General features: G+C 45.0%; 1 protein-coding gene across 1 annotated transcript in view; it reads right to left on the bottom strand.

Moving 5' to 3' along the window:
• Positions 1–20,534, bottom strand: part of TSPAN8 (tetraspanin 8) — a 104,543-nt gene extending 84,009 nt beyond the window's left edge. Inside the window, exon 1 of the mRNA XM_029597181.1 lies at positions 20,301–20,534. Coding sequence (XP_029453041.1) covers positions 20,301–20,360 — 60 coding nt within the window. The 5' untranslated portion in view covers positions 20,361–20,534. The remainder of the gene's footprint in view (positions 1–20,300) is intronic.
• Between the last annotated feature and the right edge of the window lie 490 nt (positions 20,535–21,024).

The following is a 21,024-nucleotide window of genomic DNA, read 5'->3' as shown; positions in this document are numbered from 1 at the left end:
AGTGGGCCAGCCTCCGCTTGCGGCACGCCGGGGCCTGCTCCATCTTTGCTGCAAGCGGAGACCATACCAATCGCAGCACACTGGGGCCTGCCAAATTCTGCAGAATTCCCACAGGGCTAATATTATATTCACAGACACTGTTGTGCATCATCCAGAAGGAAAAAAAAAAAAGAAGATGTTTGGAAATCCATATTGTATTAGGCCTATTGTAACCCGTGTTGGGTGTGAGCTTGGCATTCAGAAAGCCATCAATAATTGGAATTGCAATGTAGTAAATCTTTTATCAAAACAGCACCAACTGCCAATACACCTGGCCCTAAAACACCAATACACCTCATATTAGGAAACCAGAACAAGCCAAACTGCTATAGATCCCTACACAGAAACTACACATTAGTAGAATAAATCACCTCAGTCACATCTGCAGAACATACAGACCCTCGCTAAATACAGAATTAAAAAAAAAAAAAAAAAAGACTATAAACAAAAATTTATTTTGTGCAGACAAAAACTGAACTGGAAACTGCAACAAGCCAGACTCTGTATGCACTGCAACAATGGGAAAAACAAACACTGCTTTCTACATAAAATATCAAACAAAATCAAGTAAAAAAAAAAATCAATAAAATACTAATAAGAATATTTCAAAACAGCTGACAACTAGAATAACATCCAAAAATTAAAAACAAAATGTTCCAAATGCCACAAAAAAAAATTTCAAAACAACAGCCTCATAACATTTTAAAAATGACCCTCTCTCCATACCTGGGAAGTGGGGTGGGAAGAGGGAATTGTTGTGCATGCACTTCCATACACACACTTACACATTTTCGCTCTCTCACATATATGTTCCCTCTCTTTCACATACACACAGGTTTTCTGCATCTCACAAACTCAAATCACAGATTCCCACGGCAGTTTATAAAATGCAAGCATAATTTTAAACGTACCTATTTACAGGTGTATGTGCTGAGTTATGCACACTCTTTTTGTATTTGCAAACAAGCAGATTTTTTTCCCTCAGTTCCTCAGCAATGTCACTAAAATATACTGACGTGAACCAGTCCTGGCATCGAGCCCTAGGTTACTGGTCACCTTATCTTTGCCAGAATGAACACCATTTTGTATAACCTGCTGCTCAACCAGTTCCTCATCCGATTTACACCTTTCTATCCTACTCCCATACTATCCAGCCTGTTTACCAGTCTTCTGTGAGGAACAGTGTCAAAAGCCATTCTGAAAGCCCAATAGACAATGTCTACTCCATATCTCTGTACTATCATTTTTGTTACCTCAAAGAAGTCAATCAAGTTTGTTGCAACCCTGGTGTCTGTTGTCTTTTAACCTGCTGCACTTTAGTTTTGTTTCTATAGTTTTGCCCACTGCTGAAGTTAGCTAATGGGCATATAGTTGTCCACTTACAAGTGGAGGAAGAAAAAGTACATTCACAGGCAAGGCACAGACAATGAGTTCCCAAAAAGACTCCTCAGTCTTATGATGGTCTTAGCTGGCTAGATTCAGACCTTAATCTCATTGTAGGAATATACTGATGAGAATACAGGACACAGACCAATACAGTAGGTACACTAGAAGAAGGAAAGGGAAAACGGCAAATCCACAGCATTATCCCAACATACACAGCTACAGGAAACAGATTAAGCACCATAAAATTAGCAGGGCAGAACCAGACCCAGGCAATACAGATAACACAAATCAAGTACAGACACTAGACCAGCCTTGGAGCTCAGGCTTGGGAAACAAATGAAGAACTTGGGACTTAATCTTCGAGGAGGGCACAGAGCTCAGGGCTTAAGAAACTATGATGAGCTCAGGATTGAACAAAAAACTATGAACTTTTGCTGCTGCTCCACAAATCTCAATATCTTCCTTTATCTTACCCGTTCCCCTCTTTTGGTTTTTTTACTGTCTCATATATCTAAAAGGTGGTTTTATCTTACCTCCTCCTTTTATGTTTGGCAATTTTCTCCTATGTTTCACCTGTTTGTCTAACTGCCATCCCTGCCTCTCCTCCTCTACCTGCGTTTTTCTGTGCTTTTTGAATGTTAACCTCTTTGCTCTTACCACTGCTTCTAACTCCTTAGCGAGTCACATTACTCTTTTCCTTATTTTTCCTTTAACTGCCTTAGATGAGTGTCTCTTCGCTTCTCCCTTTTGTTGCTGACCAGCTTGCCCACATGCTCCAGCTCTTGGATTCTCTCTGGGTCCTCCTTCCCACCATTACTCATCATCCTGAAGTCAGAACTCCTGAAGGCCGATAACCTAGTTTCAGTAGGATTCAGTTCCTACTGAACCACATGGTACAGCAATCACTAGACTCTAAATATTCCCTTACCACAAGGTCAGCGACACTGTCGCCATTTGATAGTACCAAACCCGGCATGGTCTCCTCCATTAGTAGCCCGAAAGATGCCTTTTGTAGGGCATCCACGACTTTTTCAGGCCTAGCTAGTTTTGCAGCAGGAAGGCTTCAAGTCCACATCTGCTCGGAAGAAGCCACATCCAAGTAGGACCTCTCTTTACATGCCATTCTGGTGATGCTACTGATGTTGAAGTTTGCTTCCTTTCTCTATGATGGAGTTCTGTATAATACTTTCATGTACACAGAATTTCTCTTAGGATTTTCCAGGGCAATGCAGAGTAATTCGGTTTCTCTCTGCTCTCCCTTTCTTTCAGTGGCTACTATTGTGTTCTTAATGTAGAGACACTTTCTCCCTGCCCTCCTTCCATTTTCTCTATGCTGTTTCTTCTGACGAGATTATAGCCAGAGATGATCACATCCTAATCTTGTTTTTCATTATACCAAACTTCTGCGATTGCACCCACATCCAAGTCCTTTGCCATGGGTCTGAAATTTTGTCAACAAGACTTCATAAGCATTTGAACACATTACTCTTCAAAATGATGCTCCATATCCCTTTCTAGTTCCTTTCCTTCCCTTAACTACAATAACAACCATCTTTTCTTTTGATTTCTCTCTTCTGCATTTTATTGTCCTTCAGGACTTCCCTTATTTACCTGACTTGTTTTTGGTTGAGGGGGTGGAGCAGTTTGACTCCTCCTTGCTTTGGAAATGATGGCTAAGGACTGTTGGACCCTTCTTGGATTGATGTAAAACTTCATGTGTAAAGATCCTTATCCTCCCAGGTAAATCCCCAATTAGCAGTGAATCTGGATCTTCTTCCCTATACCAATTTTTTTTTTAAACAAATTAAAAAGTTCTTTGTGGGGACAATGTTCTTTGTGAATCACTGTGCTCAGCTGTTGTAAGTAAGATACCAATGATAACGATGGATCCTTGAGATCTGTGCAAGATGAGTTAAGTCACGCTGTCAATATGAGACTTGAATATCAACAGTTTCGTACATTTTAGAATAGATGCCGGATCATGGACAACTTTCTACATAAAAGCAGTGTACATTTCCTATAGGTGCAAGCGTGGACCAGTCTCCATGCAATTTGGGCAGAAAACAGATTTACAAGAGACTGCATTATGGCCAAATGAAACAGATAATTGAATTTAGTTTATATTTTAAGGAAGAATGGGGCTGATTTTCAAAAATCCACATAATGGGTAAGATAATCAGCAACTTTACCCGAATGTTCTGTCTCCACATGTATTTATATGGAATGGAACAAGTAAACGTTAATCAGTTGTTTACTCTTTCAAAAGATACAAAGACTGGGGACACACAATGAAGTTACTAGGTAATACATTTAAAACTAATAAAAGAAAATATGTTTTACTCAATGCATAATTAAGCTCTGGAATTCACTGCCATAGGATGTGGTGAAAGCTATTAGTGTAGCTGTCTTCCTGACGGAAAAGTCCATTAATCATTATTAAGATGGAGTTGCAGAAATCCACTGCTTATTTTTGGGATAAGCAGCTTGGAATCTATCTACCCCTTGGGATCCTCCAGGTACTTGTGACCTGGATTGGCCACTGTTAGAAACAAGATACTGTGCTTAAGAATATAAGAACATGCCATACTGGGTCAGACCAAGGGTCCATCAAACCCAGCATCCTGTTTCTAACAGTGGCCATTCCAGGCCATAAGAACCTGGCAAGTACCCAAAAACTAAGTCTATTCCATGTTACCGTTGCTAGTAATAGCGGTGGTCATTATCTAAGTCAACTTAATTAATAGCAGGTAATGGACTTCTCCTCCAAGAACTTATCCAATCCTTTTTTAAACACAGCTATACTAACTGCACTAACGACATCTTCTGGCAACAAATTCCAGAGTTTAATTGTGCGTTGAGTGAAAAAACTTTCTCCAATTAGTTTTAAATGTGCTACATGCTAACTTCATGGAGTGCCCCCTAGTCCTTCTATTATCCGAAAGAGTAAATAACCGATTCACATTTACCCGTTCTAGACCTCTCATGATTTTAAACACCTCTATCATATCCCCCCTCAGCAGTCTCTTCTCCAAGCTGAACAGCCCTAACCTCTTTAGCCTTTCCTCACAGGGGAGCTGATCATCCCCTTTATCATTTTGGTTGCCATTCTCTGTACTTTCTCCATCGCAACTATATCTTTTTTGAGATGAGGCGATCAGAATTGTACACGGTATTCAAGGTGCAGTTTCACCATGCAGAAATACAGAGGCATTATGACATTTTCCATTGTATTAACCATTCCCTTCTTAATAATTCCTAACATTCTGTTTGCTTTTTTTTTTGACTGCCACAGCACACTGAGCCAACGATTTCAATGTAATATCCACTATGATGCCTAGATCTTTTTCCTGGGTGGTAGCTCCTAATATGGAACCTAACATCGTATAACTATAGCATGGGTTATTTTTCCCTATATGCATCACCTTGCACTTATCCATATTAAGTTTCTTCTGCCTTTTGGATGCCCAATTTTCCAGTCTCACAAGGTCCTCCTGCAATTTATTACAAGGTATTTAAATCTAGTGTCTGTCTTTCCCTCCCTCTTACCCTGCTCACATCCACAACTTATCCTTTGACACTTTCACATTAGAAATCAATCAGGTTTTTATTTAAATCACAGGATTGCCCCATCGTTTATCAAAGAGTTTAATTATCCCCTTGCAAAGTACAACCAGATTAACAGTGAATACACCAATAAATTTAAAAGACTATTTTATGCATTCCTACTCCCTTAGCAACCTAAACTTAAACTAAGAACTCAATAAAATTAAGATGAAAGCAGCAATCAAGCAGGAAGAGAGGGGACTTCCAATCTTTTGCATCAAGTGTCACATGTATGATTTTTTATCCACTGGTGAGCGACTGTATGTGTGCACCCGACGCAAAGAGCTCCTTGCTCTCAGAGAGCAAGTCCGATCTCTGAAGGTTAGAGTGGCAGTCCTGGAGGAGCAGAGGCAGGCAGACAGAGGTATATAGAAGAGAACTTCAGGAACATAGTAGCCAAGTCCCAACTCCAGTCTGGCAACCCTGGTGCTTTTTGGAGGAAGAAGGTCTCTTGATCGAAAAACATCACCCTGGTATAAGGAAGACATTATCCTGTAGCAAGGACCTGCTCTCCAGGCAATGCATTGTCCTCTTACACTGAGAATTAATCTCCCAGGGCTACTGCCCAGGAGGGAAGAGTTAAGTTGGCCATCATAGTTGGTGATTTTACTATTAGGATCGTACATTGGTGGGTGGCTGGTGACGTATCGTCTGGTAATTTGCCTGCCTGGTGAGAAGGTGGCAGACCTCACACGTCACCTAGGTAGGATTTTAGACATTGATGGGGAGAAGCTGGTTGTCATGGTACATGGGGGTGCCAGTGACATAGGAAAATGTGGGAGGGAGGTTCTGGAAGCCAAATTTAGGCTTTTAGGTAAAAAGCTGAAATCCAGAACATTCAGTGTAGCATTCTCCAAAATACTCCCTGTTCCACGCACAAGTCCCCAGAGGCAGGCAGAGCTCTAGAGTCTCAATGCGTTGATGAGATGATGGTGCAGGGAAGAGGGATTCAGTTTTGTAAGGAACTGAGCAAGCTTTTGAGAAGCGGGGAGTCTATTCCGAAAGGATGGGCTCCACCCTAATCAGGATGGAATCAGGTTGCTGGCAATAACCTTTAAGAAAGATTGTTCTAGTTTAAAAACTGCTCTAAGGGGAAAGCCGACAAGTCGCTCAGCAGCACATGGTTCGGAGGGAGGTATCTTTGAAGGATATTAATGAAACAGGAGAGTTAGGGCACCCCAACAGATGTTCCAATAAAGGCAAAAATAGTCCATGTGTCTATAAGTAAAGAATCACCTGAGCTAAAAGATTCCAAACTATCCCTGCAATTGAAAAGCAGGCTGTTAATACAAACAAAAGCACACACAAATATCTGTATGCTAATGCTAAAAATCTAAGAAGATGGGAGAGTTAGAATGTATAGCAGTGAATGATGAGATAGATATAACTGGCATCTCAAAGACCTGGTGGAAGGAGGATAATCAATGGGACAGTGTTATACCAGGGTACAAATTAAGGTATACTGCAATGATAGGGAGGATGAAGTTGGTGGGGGGTGGTGCTTTATGTCCGGGATGGCACAGAGTCCAAACAGGATAAAGATCCTGCAAGAGAGTGAATGCACAGTAGAATCTTCATGAGTAGAAATCCCATGTGTTCTGGGGAAGAGCATACTACCGTCCACCTGGCTGAAATAAGATGGATGAGGAAATGCTAAGAGAAATTAAGGAAGCTAAACAATTTGACAATTCAGTAATAATAAAGGGAGATTTTAAATTACCTCAGTACTGACTGGGTAAATGTAACATCAGGACATGCTAGAGAAATAAAGTTCCTAGATGGAATGACTTTTTCATGAAACAACTGGTTCAGGAACAACAGGGGGACAATAAGTAAATCTACAGTGCTAGCACTAAACTTTCAAAAGGGAATTTGATAAAATGAGGACAATAGTTAGAAAAAAAATGAAAGATGCAGCTACAAACATTAAGTGTACAACAGGCGACGACATTGTTTAAGAATACATTCTTAGAATCGCAGTCCAGATATATTCCATAGATTAAGAAAGGTGAAAGGAAGGCAAAATGATTTACCTTGCCTTTTAACTATGCTGGCAAAGAGGCTACTTTAGCCAAAAGAACTTCCTTTAAAATTGGAAGAAGGATCCATTGGAGGAAAATAGGAAAAAGCATAAGCACTGGCAAGTTAAATGTAAAACATTAATAGGGCAGGCTAAGAGAATCTGAAAAGAAGTTAGCCATAGAGGCAAAAACTCTTAAAACTTTTTTTTTAATATATCTGAAGCAGGATATTTGTGAGGGTATTGGTTGTCCATTAGATGATAAGAGGGGTTAAAAGGGCACTTAGGGAAGGCAAGGCAGACACAGAAAGACTAAATGAATTCTTTTATTTGGCGTTTATTGAGGATGTTGGGGAGATGCCCATTCCGGAGATGGTTCTCAAGAGTGATGATTCGGATGAACTGAACCTAATCACAGGGAACCTGGAAGATGTAGTAGGCCAGACTGACAAACTGAAGAGCTGAAAATTAGTATACACCCCAGGGTTCTGAAAGAACTGAAAATGGAGAAATTACTTAACTAATAATTTCATTTTCCTTAGTGTAGACAGATGGACTCAGGACCAATGGGTATAGTGTTCTCCTGATAGCAGTTGGGAGACTGAGTCAGATTTCAATCTAACGTCAGCCTACATATACCCATGCAGGAAGCTTAGCTCTTCAGTATTCTCCTCGAAAAGCAATTGTGGATAATTGATTAACTTGATTAACTAGGACTGGTTCAACTGATTCCAAACTGGAGACCGCCAGTGCACTTAACCAAAAAACGCCGTCACCCGGTAACTATGAGTGTCTTGAACTAAAGGTAATACCTGGCTTACCGGTGCTTGTCTTGCTCTCGGAGATTGTCACCCAAGGTTTCCCGAATTTGGGGCAGCCGTGGACGGGATACTGAGTCCATCTGTCTACACTAAGGAAAATGAAATTATCAGGTAAGTAATTTCTCCATTTCCTAGCGTGTAGCAGATGGACTCACGACCAATGGTATGTACAAAAGCTACTCCTGAACCGGGTGGGAGGTTGCCCGTGGCCCACTTAGTACTGCCCTTGTATATAATGTGTCCTCCCGGGCCTGGACATCCAGGCGGTAGAACCTGGAGAAAGTATGTATGGAGGACCACGTTGCCGCCCGACAGATCTCTGCGGGTGACAACATCTTGGTTTCTGCCCAGGACACAGCCTGGGCCCCTGTAGAATGGGCCTTGACTTGTAGAGGTGGGGGGCTTCCCTGCCTCTATGTAGGCCACCTTGATTACTTCTTTGATCCAGCAGGCTATGGTTGCCTGCGAGGCCGCTTCCCCTTGTTTCTTCCTGCTTTGAAGGACGAATAGGTGGTCTGTCTTTTGTACGGATTCCGATCTCTCCAGGTATCGGACTAGGAGTCTGTCGACGTTTAGGTGGTGAAGATGGCGTGAGCCTTCAGAGTCCTTATGCTTGTCTGGAGATGGTAGAGATATGGTTTGGTTGAGATGAAACTGAGAAACCACCTTTGGAAGAAAAGAGGGAACTGTGCATAGTTGTATGGATCCTGGTGTGAACCTGAGGAACGGTTCTCAACAGGATAGGGCTTGAAGCTCGGAGATGCGACGGGCTGAACATATTGCCACTAGGAATGCAGTCTTCAAGGTCAGCAGCTGTAGTGACAGACCGCAAGTAGGTCTGAAGGAAGCTCCCGCTAAGAAGTCTAGTACTAGATTGAGATTCCATAGGGGCATCAGCCACTTTAAGGTTGGTCGGATTTGTTTGACCCCTCTCAGGAAGCAGAAAACATCTGGATGGGTTGATAGACTGATGCCGTCCACTTTGGCTCTGAAGCAGGCCAGCTTGAAGAAGGGGTTGTCTCTCAATTCCCTTGGGAATTGAGAGACAACCCCTTCTTCAAGCCGTCCTGCAGAAATTTATTATTTATTTATGTATTTGCTTTTTTATACCGACATTCATTGGGATATATCACATTGGTTTACATGCCAACAAGGAGAATAATAAGATTACGGGATCTTATTTTTTTTTTTACATTGTAACCATATAAACATACACCATTGAAAATTGAACCATATAACCATGTAACCACGTAGCACTGTAACCATATAACTCAAAAATCTTAATATGTTGTATTCGTGTAACTCAGGGATCTTATTATTATTGCATAGTAACCATAAAACCATTATACATGGAAATTTATATAACATTGTAACAGTCTTATTAATTGAATGTATATGACATTGTGACAGTCTTAATATTACATTGTAGTGGTGGAAATTAGGAAACTTGTTATTAAATTGTAATATTAGGTTAAAGGAGGAATTAATGTATTGCATTGTATCAGAGTGAATAGAGAGAATGGTCTTGGTTGTGTTATGCGAGCAAACATACCTTGAGGTATAATAGTATGGAGACAGTTGTGTTGTATTATGAGACTGGGAAAGGGAGGGGAGGTTTAAGTTGTGGGTTGGAAGGCATTTTGGAATAACTAAGTTTTTAGATTTTTTTTTGAATGATTGGGTTGAGGGTTCCAGTCTAAGTTGTGTAGGGAGTTTGTTCCACAATGAGGGGCCGGCTATTGATATGGCGCGTTCTCTAGTTGTGGTGAGGTGTGCTTGTTTTGGGGGGGGAATGTTTAGCAGGCCGGTGTTCTTGGATCTGAGGTTTCTTTGGGTGTCGTGGTGGTGGAGGACTTTTTTTTTTAGCCATTCTATGTTTTTATTGTAGATGGTTTTGTGTAAAAGGGTTAGGGTTTTGTATTTTATTCTGTGGGATATGGGGAGCCAATGGAGGTCTTTAAGTATGGGTGTGATGTGGGAGGTTAGACTGCTGTTTGTTAGGGATCTGGCTGCTGCATTTTGGAGTAGTTGAAGGGGTTTGAGGGTGGAAGAAGGGAGCCCAAGGAGGATGGAGTTGCAGTAGTACAGTTTGGAGAAGAGGAGGGATTGTAGTACTATCCTGTAGTACTGATTGAAGAGGAGGGGTTTGAGTTTCTTGAGGACTTTGCAGCTTGAAATAGCCCTCTCTTGTTGCATTGATATATTTTTTAAGGTTGAGTTCGGAGTCCAGGGTGATTCCTAGGTCTTTTACTTCGGTGGTGAGTTGGCTGATCGGTTGTGTGGGCAAGGGGTCTTTGGGAAACTTGTTTGTTATGTATAATATTTCTGTTTTTTTATGGTTGAGCGTGAGGGATAGTTGGGTAAGGAAGTTTGTTATTTGGGTGGAGTAGGATTCCCACAGTAGTAGGGTGCGATGTATGTTTTCTTTCTTGGGGAGTAGTATCTGGACATCATCTGCATAGACGAAGTAGAGAAGGAGAGGAGTTTGCAGAGGGGGAGCATGTATATGTTAAAGAGGGTGGAGGAGAGAGAGGAGCCTTGTGGAACATAGAAACATAGAAACATAGAAATGACGGCAGAAGAAGACCGAATGGCCCATCCAGTCTGCCCAGCAAGCCTCACACATTTTTTCTCTCATTCTTATCTGTTACTCTTAGCTCCTTGTTCTATTCCCCTTCCACCCCCACCATTAATGTAGAGAGCAGTGATGGAGCTGCATGCAAGTGAAATATCTAGCTTGATTAGTTAGGGGTAGTAGGGGCAGTAACCGCCGCGATAAGCAAGCTACACCCATGCTTATTTGTTTTACCTAGACTATGTTGTACAGCTCTTGTTGGTTTTTTTTTTCTTCTCCCCTGCTGTAGAAGCAGAGAGCCATGCTGGATATGCATTGAAAGTGAAGTATCAGGCACATTTGGTTTGGGGTAGTAACCGCCGTAACAAGCCAGCTACTCCTCGCTTTGTGATTGCGAATCCTTTTTTTTCTTCACCCCTGTCGTTGAAGCTATGCAGGATATGCGTGAAGCATCAGTTTTTTGTTTTTGTTTTTTTTTCCCCCTGCCGTTTGTTGTTTGTTTGTTTGTTTATTTTTTTTTTTTCCCCTGCTGTTGAAGCAGAGAGCTATGCTGGAAATGCGTGATGTATCAGTCTTTCTCCCATGCCGATGCAGCAGAGAACCATGCTGGATATGCATGGAAAGTGAAGTATCAGGCACATTTGGTTTGGGGTAGTAACCGCCGTAACAAGCCAGCTACTCCCCGCGTTTTGAGTGCGAACCCTTTTTCTTCTCCCTTGCCGTTGTAGCAGAGAGCTCTGCTGGATGTGTGAAGTATCAGTTATTCTTCTCCCCTGTCATTGAAGCAGAGAGCTATGCTGTATATGCATTGAAAGTGAAGTATCAGGCATATTTGGTTTGGGGTAGTAACCGCCGTAACAAGCCAGCTACTCCCCTCTTTGTGAGTGCAAATCCTTTTTTCCATTACCTCTTGCTGTTGAAGCTTAGAGCGATGTAGGAGTCACAGTAAGCATGTGTATGTTTATTTAATAAGGGTATTGTGTCAATAGCCATCATTCTGGCGAGTCACCCACTCTTCATTGGCGGCCTCTTGACTTTATGGATCCGCAGTGTTTATCCCACGCCCCTTTGAAGTCTTTCACAGTTCTGGTCTTCACCACTTCCTCCGGAAGGGCATTCCAGGCATCCACCACCCTCTCCGTGAAGAAATACTTCCTGACATTGGTTTCTGAATCTTCCTCCCTGAAGCCTCAAATCGTGACCCCTGGTTCTGCTGATTATTTTCCTACGGAAGTGGGAAGGGTTTCCAGGATCATGGGGATTTTGACCGTCCGCGGAAGGATCTCGCGGTCCTCACACCAGGCTTTGAATAGTCTCCATATTCGTATGTAAGCTAGACAAGTGGAAAATTTGTGTGCTCAGAGCAAGATGTCAATCACTGCCTTAGAGTATCCGCTCTTCTTCAGGCGAGTCCTCTCAATGGCCAGACTGTAAGAGAGAATCAAGTTGGGTCTTCGTGGAGGATCGGTCTTTGCCGGAGAAGGACCCTGTGTGGAGGTAGGCATAGATGGATCCCCGCAAGAAGTCTTCGCATGTCTGTGTACCATGGCCTTCTTGGCCAGTCCGGGGCCACTAGGAGTATTAACCCCCTGTGATGTTCTATCTGGCGGATGATCCCGCCCAGAAGTGGCCATGGGGGAAAGGCGTACAGCAGGTCTTCCTGTGGCCAGGTCTGGACGAGGGCGTAGATCCCCCAGGATTGCGGTTCTCGCCTGCGGCTGAAGGACTTGGGAACTTGGGCGTTGGACTGGGTTGCCAGGAGATCCATGGCTGGGGTTCCCCAGCAGTTTACTATCAACTGGAAGGCTGTGGTCGACAGCGTCCATTCCCCTGGGTCTACACTCTCTCTGCTGAGGTATTCCGCAGTGACGTTGTCTTTTCCCGCAATGTGGGCGACTGAGATCCCTTGCAGGTTTGCTTCCACCCACGCCATTAGGGAGTCAATTTCCAGGGACACCTGTTGGCTTCTGGTTCCTCCCTGATGGTTGACGTAGGCAACTGTTGTGGCATTCTCCGACATGACTGACAGATTCGCCCCGGAGTCTGTGACTGAATCGTAGGCAGGCTAGTGTGACTGCTTGGGCTTCCAGTTGGTTTATGTTCCATCCCGACTCTTCTTTGTCCCATTACCGCTGGGCCGTCAGTTCCTGGCAATGGGCTCCCCACCCTCGCAGGCTCGCATCCGTAGTGAGCAAGATCCAGGTCAGTGGGAATAGTCTTACTCCCTTGCTCAGATGGTCTTCCTGTAGCCACCATTGGAGCTCGGTCCGAACCTCTGCCGGTAGCTGGAGGCGAACAGAGTACTTCTGGGACATCGGATTCCATTGTGACAGTAGGGAATGTTGTAGTGGTCACATGTGAGCCCTTGCCCATGGGATGACTTCTAGGGTTGACGTCATGAGACCGAGGACTTGGAGGTAGTCCCATACCTTGGGGCAAGCATAGTTCATCAGTTTTCGCAACTGGTCCATTAATTTCCTTCTCCTTGTAGGAGAGAGAACGACCTTGTCTTGTTTGATGTTGAACCGGACTCCCAAGTACTCTAGCGATTGGGAGGACTGCAGGCAGCTTTTGACTGTGTTGACGACCCACCCAAGATTCTGCAGTAGATTCTTGACTCTGGTGGTTGCCTGGTAACTTTGCACTGATCAGGCAATCGTCCAGATACGGATGTACGAGGATTCCTTCTTTCCTCAGTGTCGCCGCCACGACCACCATTATCTTGGTGAACGTCCGAGGGGCGGTGGCTAGACCGAAGGGTGGCGCCCGGAACTGGTAATAATGGTCCAGTATCGCAAAGTATAGGAAGCGCTGATGGTCGTGGTGGACCGGGATGTGGCGATAGGCCTCGGACAGATCCAGTGAAGTCAGGAATTCTCCCGGTTGTACTGCCCTTATGACTGAGCGTAGGGTTTCATGCGGAAGTGCGGTACCCTCAGGTAGCGATTGACGGTCTTGAGGTCCAGGATGGGCCTAAACGTTCCCCTCCTTGGGGAGGATAAAATAGATGGAATAGCGACCAGTATTCTGTTGGTGCGTGGGCACCAAGGTTATCGCCTTTAGGCTGAGTAGTTTTGTCAGTGTGGTTTCCACTGCCATCCTCTTGGAGGGGGAGTGGCACGGTGATCTCACAAATTTGTCTGGAGGGATGCTGTGGAAGTCCAGATAGTATCCCTCTTGAATGATGGTTAGGACCCACTTGTCCGACGTTATCTCGACCCATCTTTGGTAGAAGAGGGTACATCTACCCCTTATGGCTTCTTCTTGTAGATGGGTCTGATGATTCTCATTATGGGTTGCAGCCGGGGCCTGTACCTGAGCTGGCTCCCCTCTTGTTGTGTCTGTTCCGAAAGGGCTGGTCCCTGTCAGCAGGGCGAGATGCTTGGTATGTGTTTTTGCATGGTCTAAAACGCTGGGCTCCTCTGCCCTTGGTTCTTCGGGGAGAGGAGCGCTGGGTTCTTTTGTTCCTGTCCTCCGGTAACCGAGGTACTGGGGAATCGCCCCATTTGTTGGCTAACTTCTCCAGTTTGCTTCCAAACAGGAGGGATCCTTTAAAAGGCATTCTCGTGTGTTTTGTCTTGGAGGTCGCGTCAGCTGACCAATTTCGGAGCCATAGTTGCCTTCTGGTTGCCACTATGGATGAGACGCCCCTGGCTGAGGTGCACACCAGATCTGAGGTCGCATCAGTGAGGAAATATATCGCCGGTTCTGTTTCGGCGGAAGTGGTTGCGTCCCTGGAGAAGAGCAAGCAGGCACGTGTCACAACAGCGCAGCAGGAGGCGATCTGCAGGGTCATTGCTGCAACATCAAATGACTGTTTAAGGATGGATTCCTGATGTCTGTCCTGGGCATCCTTGAGTGCAGCTCCTCCTTCGTCTGGGATGGTAGTGCGCTTTGAGATTGGACACCATGGTCTGTGCTCTTTTGGGAACCCTAGGAGTTCTTTGGCCATGGGTTCCAGGGGGTATAGGGCTTCTAGGGCCCGTCCTCCTTTGAAGCTGGCCTCCAGGGCATTCCATTCCAGGTCAATCAGTTGTACGGCCTGTAGCATTGGGAAATAGCATGAGGCCTGATGGAGACTGACCAAAGCTGGGTAAGTCTTTGGCTCCGCTGTGGAACTTGCGCCAGGGATGGCCAGCGTCTTCAGGCTCAGAGACACGAGATCTGAAAACTCGCCTTTGGAAAAGAACTGCATCATGGTTCGGTATGGTTCCATCCCTAGAAGGATTTCCCCTTCCTCCAGGGAGTCAGGTTCTTCCTTCGAGGTGTCTGTGTCCCCAAGGGGGAGGCTTTTGCCCGGCTGGGGTACATCTCAGGGGGTCCGAGAGGGGCTTGGAAGGTCTTGCGCTTCTGGTGGGGACTGGCTGTGTCACAGGCTGTACCGATTGTGCCTGGACAAAGGTTTGTAGCCCTTTGAAGAATTCCACCCAGGAAAATGTCCCTGAGTCCATATTGAATCCAGTGGAGTTCCCCGAGGAGCCCATCTGAGGAGGGACCGGGTCAGAGACACAGAGGTCCGGGGTTCTATCGTTTGTGGAGCCGGATTCCTCTACTGGCTGACAGGGGCCTTGCTTCGGTTCCCTCTGAGTCTCTTCGCACTGCAGGCATAGGGCAGAGGCCAATTCGGGTTGCGCAGCTCTCAGGTGGCAGGCTGGGCAGAGGGCTTGTCCCTTGGCTTTCTTGGCCGGCGGTGCCATGATTTGTGCGCATGGAGTGGCTCAAAAGTTGTCTGTGCGCATGCCGAGAGACTTAGTTGTGCGCTCCGGGTGCGCCGACAATGTGCGTGCAGGAAGCGGAAGATGTGCATGCAGGCTGCTATTTGTGCGCTTAGCAGGGATGCGTGCGCCGCTGTGCGCCCAGGCCTATCTGTGCGCCCGCCACCGATGTGCGCGCCGCTGTGCGCACAAGTTGTTTGTGCACCCAGCTCACCGCTGTGCGCACGGCTCAGTTGTGTGGACAAGACGGCAATCAAGGGGGGAAAATGGCGCCGATGACCACATGGGCAAGATGGCGACCCCCCCCCCGGAGGGTCTCCACATGTGTGGACCCTCGCACCGGATCGGGGTCAGCCCGGGGGGCTGCTCAACCTGATTTAACAGACCCCGGAAGGACGTTCTGTGCGGCTAACCAAGCCTCGGAGACTGGAGACTTTAAGAAAGTTTTCTACCTTACCTTGTCTTGGCGCTTCCCGGCCTCCGGCTGCGGGGGGAGAGGGAAAATACCTTCACTGCTGCGCTCGGTATTGCACCCGCTGCCTCTCAGCCACTCTGGGGGCTAAGTCCATGCCGGGAACCGGCTACCGGACCAAGACTTGCCTCTGAGGGATCTCAGAAATCACCTCAGGAATTCTCGACTGGGGGAAGGACTCTTAGGTATCACAGCAGGAGAGCAGAGTTCATTTTGTAGAGGTAAATTTTCTCTCTTCTTTGGTTTGAATTTTCTAACACTATGCCAGTGTGTGTAGTGTCCCTAACTGCTTAGGAGACAGAGAAATACTGAAGAGCTAAGCTTCCTGCACGGGTATATGTAGGCTGACGTCAGATTGAAATCTGCCTCCGTCTCCCAACTGCTATCAGGAGTACACTATACCCATTGGTCCTGAGTCCATCTGCTACATGCTAGGAAATGAAATTTCAGACCCTATCATTAAAAATGTCCATTGTACCAGTAAACTGGAGCGTGGCCAACGTAACCCCAATATTTAAAAAGTGCTCCAAGGGTTATCTGGGAAACTATAGACCAGTGACAGGAAAAACTGTGAAACTACTCAAAAAAATAAAATAAAATAAATTGCAAGAATTTACAGACATGGCTTAGTGGGACATAGCCAGCATGGATTTACCCAAGGGAAATTTTGCATCATAAATCTATGTATTTTTGAAGGGATTAATAAATGTACAGATAAAGATGAGCCAGCAGATTTAGTACATTTGGATTTTCAGAAGGTATCTGACAAAGTCCCTCTTGAGAGGCTTCTCAGAAAACTAAAAGTCAAGGGATGGGAGGCGATGTTCTTTTGTAGATTGCAAAACTGGTTAAAAGGCACCAAAAAAAAAAAGAGCAGGATTAAATGGTCAGTTTTCTGAATGGAGAGAGGTATCTGAACTTGAACCAGTGCTTTCTAAATATAGTTATAAATGATCTGGAAAGTGGTACGACAAGTGATCAAATATGCAGATGACAAGTGGATTGGAATAGTTTGCAGGAGGACCTTGAGAATGGAAGATTGGGCATCCAAATACAGATGAAATTTAATGTGGGCAAGTGCTGCTGTTACATGATGTTAATTTATCATTAAGAGCTGCCATCCAGGAAAAAGATCTAGGCGTCACAGTGGCTAATTGATTGAAATCGTTGGTTTAGTGTGCTGCGGCAGTCAAAGAAAGCAAACAATGTTAGGAATTATTAGGAAAGAAATTGTGAACAAAAAACGGAGACTGTCATAATGCCTCTGTATCACCCCATAGTGAGATTGCACGTTGAATACTGTGTGCAATTCTGGTTGCTGCACCTCAAAAAGGATATAGTTACACTAGAGAAGGTACAGAGAAGAGTGACCAAAATGATAAAGGGGATGGAATGACTCCGCTATGAGGAAAGGCTAAAGAGGTTGGGGCTGTTCAGCTTGGAGAAGAGATGGCTGAGGGCGGGATATGACAGAGGTCTATAAATTAATGAAAAGTGCTAGAACCGGTAAATATGAATCTGTTATTACTCTTTCAATTAACAGAAAGACTGGGGGGTTAAGAAGATGTGGTTAAGGCAGTCAGTATAGCTGGGTTTAAAAAAGGTTTGGAGGAGTTCTTGGGGAAGTCCATAAACTGTTATTAATCATGTTGTCTTGGTATAGCCACTGCTTATTACCAGCATCAGTAGCATGGGATCTATGTAATGTTTGGGTACTTGCCAGGTACTTGTGACTTGGATTGGCCACTGTTGGAAACAGGATGCTGGGCTTGATGGACCCTTGGTCTGACCCAGTATGGCAACTTATGTTCTTCTTAAGTTAAGATTTTAGTGAGAAATATTAAGTTAATGTGGCACATTGGGTTCTTGATGTCTTAGAAAGCTGGGCATGCCCACGATTTAAAGTCAGAAAATGTTTACAATCTAAAAAGGTTGCACACTTCTGTCTGCTTGACATGGGAAGCTGAATTTTTTTTAAGGTCTCAACCTCATGCACTCTCTTTATAAAGATATGCACCAAGACCACAGTCTGGACTTGTTCAAAGTCAAGCTGGACATAGTTCAGTTTAAAGGGAAAAAAAAACTATATATATATTTTTTTTTATTTATTTATTTATTTATTTTAAATAGTGGAGATTTTCAAAACTGGTTTGGCTGCTTTCTACCCTCTAAAAGCAGGGATGACCTTTACTGGAGGTCCTGCAAGAGCTGACGATACTACAATAAACCTCCAAAATGCACTCTGAACATACTAGAGTAGACAAATAATATTTGTTCTGAACTAAACCATTTTATTCTGTAAACTTGGAAATTTCTCTTTTTACAGTATGACTGTTAGCCCATATGTACAGCAAATTTGAAGGCAATTTTAGTACTGTTCTTTCATATATTTTTTCCTGCCTCAACATTTTACATGAAGTGACACAGGGAGATGTTACAAACATGCTGAGCCCATAAGCAGAGACAAAAGATAAGTTTTCTGAAATATACATTAATGCCATTCTAATTTTTTAAAATGCTCTGTGTGTTAAAATTTTGACTAGCATGGTTTCAAGAATACTGCTAATGAAGATGCCTTCAGCATGCTCATATCTAGGACTTCTATTCTTATCAGGCTGATACAGTACAGTGCGCTCCGGTGGAGCGCACTGTTAACCCACAATTGGACACGCGTTTTCGACGTGCTATTACCCCTTACTGAATAAGGGATAAAGCTAGCATGTTGATGGCCCTATTGTAACGGTTACACTATTAGGAATTCCCGCGCGATTCAGTAAGTAAAATGTGCAGCCAAGCCGCACATTTTACTTTCAGAAATTAGCGTCTACCCAAAGGTAGGCGCTAATTTCTGCCGGCACCGGGAAAGTGCACAGAAAAGCAGTAAAAACTGCTTTTCTGTGCACCCTCCGACTTAATATCATGGCGATATTAAGTCGGAGGTCCCGAAAGTTAAAAAAAGTAAAAAAAAAAAAAAATTGAAATAGGCCAGCGGCTCACGTGTTGAAAACTGGACGCTCAATTTTGCCGGCGTCCAGTTTCCGAACCCGTGGCTGTCAGCAGGTTCAAGAACCGACGCCGGCAAAATTGAGCATCGGCTGTCAAACCTGCTGACAGCCGCCGCTCCTGTTCAAAAAGAGGCGCTAGGGACGCCTTTTTTTACCGCCGGCCCTAATTTAAATAAATTAAATTACTGTATCGCACGCACAGGAGAGTGTCCTAGGCGCTCGCCCGCTCTCCCGCGATTTTTACTGTATTGGCCCATAAGTGAATAAGACACTGTGAGGAAAAGCTAAAGGCTCTTCAACTTAGAGAAGAGACTGAGGGGAAATATGATAGAGGTCTATAATATAAAATAATGCGTGGAGAATAGGTAAACATAAATCACTTTACTCTTTCAATAACTACAAAGACTAGTGCAGTGAAGTTACTAGGTAAGACAAATAGGAGAAAATATATATTTTTAAAACTCTGGAATTCATTGTCTGAGGATGTGGTGAAAGCTGTTAGGGTAGCTGGGTTTAAAAAAAGATTTGGACATTTACTGGAAGAAAAGTCCATAAACCATCATTGGGTTGGACTTAAGGGAAATGGGATAAGCAGTATAGAATCTATTGACATTTTGGGTTCCTGCCAGGTATGTGTGATCTGGATTGTCCACTGTTGGAAACAGCATACTAGGCTTGATGGACCTTAGGTCTCACCCAATATGGTAAATCTTATATTCATATGTATATTGTAGATTTATGTGTATTTTCCAGTTAAGTGTGTGCTCTTTGAAAGTACTAAAACTCTGTCAGCATTTTCACAGCACAGGTATTATTGCTGGGTACCTTTACCAGTTGCATTAAATATATGTTTGTGCAGCTGAGGAATTATCAGCCAAGAAATGGCACAAAAGCAATGTGGGGGATCACAGGCAGGCAAGGGGAGGAGGAGTGAGACAGTTCAAAGGGGGGGGGGGGTGATGTTTTTCCCGTGTTTATCCAATAAACACCTATTTTATTGGTTAAAACCTAAAATCAGAAGCTCTAATCATATAATGGGAGCAAGTGGCAGAAGTTACGCATGGGGTGTAAGAAGCATCTCAGAATTTGGAAGGGCAGGCGAACAGTAACATTTTCACTGAAGTGCTCTGCAAAATGCATGTAAGCAGGAAATACACCCGGCATGGATTATTGCTGGGGGGAATGCCCGTGCCAAATCGATGAACCTGCTAAAATTCACCGTTCGTGCTGTAGTTTGCTAGGTTTCGGGGGGAGATTCTTAGGAATGAATTTCACGGGCTGCCCTATTTCAACACATGTTTTTGGACTAAATTCTGGAGAAATAAAGTTTACACACAGAGGTTAAACACCCGCCCCAGTTTCTTAATTTCCACGTGTCCTACGATCACACGGGATGGAGACCGCGTGGAAGGAAGGGGGCAGCTGCAGAGAGGGGGGTAAAGGCGCGCAGCCGCCTGCCCGCCTCCCTCGTTTCGTGCACCTCAGTTCCCCTGACGCGGAATCAGAACGACTAAATGAGCTCAAAGTAAATAACACAGGGCATAAATAAACCTAATTAACGAAACGAGGGAGTTTTTTTTGTCGTTTTTTTAATGGCTGCACTATTACGGCGATTCATTATGTACACTGGGAATCGCGCGCCGGCGTCGAAAACCCCTACTCACCCAGAAGAGCAGGTTGAAGATGAACATGGAGTACTTCAGGCACTTGCTCACGCCCGCCATTTCCAAAGCGAGCGAGCGAGAGAGCGGTCCCGAGGTGCGAGGAGAGGCGAAACGAAACGAAACGGTCAGGCCGGTGAGGAGCCAAGGGAGCAGAGCCGCCGGGAGGAGGAGGAGGAGGGGGAAGAGGCGGGAAAGGGAGGAAAGGCAGCGCCCCGGCCCCCTGCACGAGGCGCGCAGGTGAAATATTAACCGGAGCGATCCAGGTACCTGCGGGCGCCGTCTCCTCTTGTTTGCTTTCTCTCCAGCTCTGCCTCGGCGTTTGCCTCACAAAAGCTTCACTGAGCGCCAAGCGCTGGGCCGGGCGGCCGCAGCCTCCCGCGCTCTCTCTGCCAGGACTCCTCGGGGCCACCTTGAAACCCCCCCCCCCAGCGCGGACTTCTCTCCGATGCCTCGCGCGCGGCCTCCCCCCCCCCCCCCCCCCCCATTTGGGAAGCTCGCGCCGGCCTCTCCCTCCCTGTTTGCGGAGGCTGTGTGGCCCAACGACTCCCAGACTTGTCCCGTCTGGAATCAGACTCAGCATTCCTGGTATCCCTTCCAGCCTGCAGCAATAGCGATGCTAGGGAAAAGGATGGAGAAACAGACAACCTGTTTGTGGTGTTTGGTGGCACCCCATAGCTAGATGGATCAAATCTCCAGAGGACATTTGCAAGGCAGCTGTCTGGTC

The sequence above is a fragment of the Rhinatrema bivittatum genome, chromosome 4, assembly GCF_901001135.1.
Source record: "Rhinatrema bivittatum chromosome 4, aRhiBiv1.1, whole genome shotgun sequence".
NCBI lineage: Eukaryota > Metazoa > Chordata > Amphibia > Gymnophiona > Rhinatrematidae > Rhinatrema > Rhinatrema bivittatum.
This window is presented reverse-complemented; position numbering and strand designations above follow the sequence as displayed.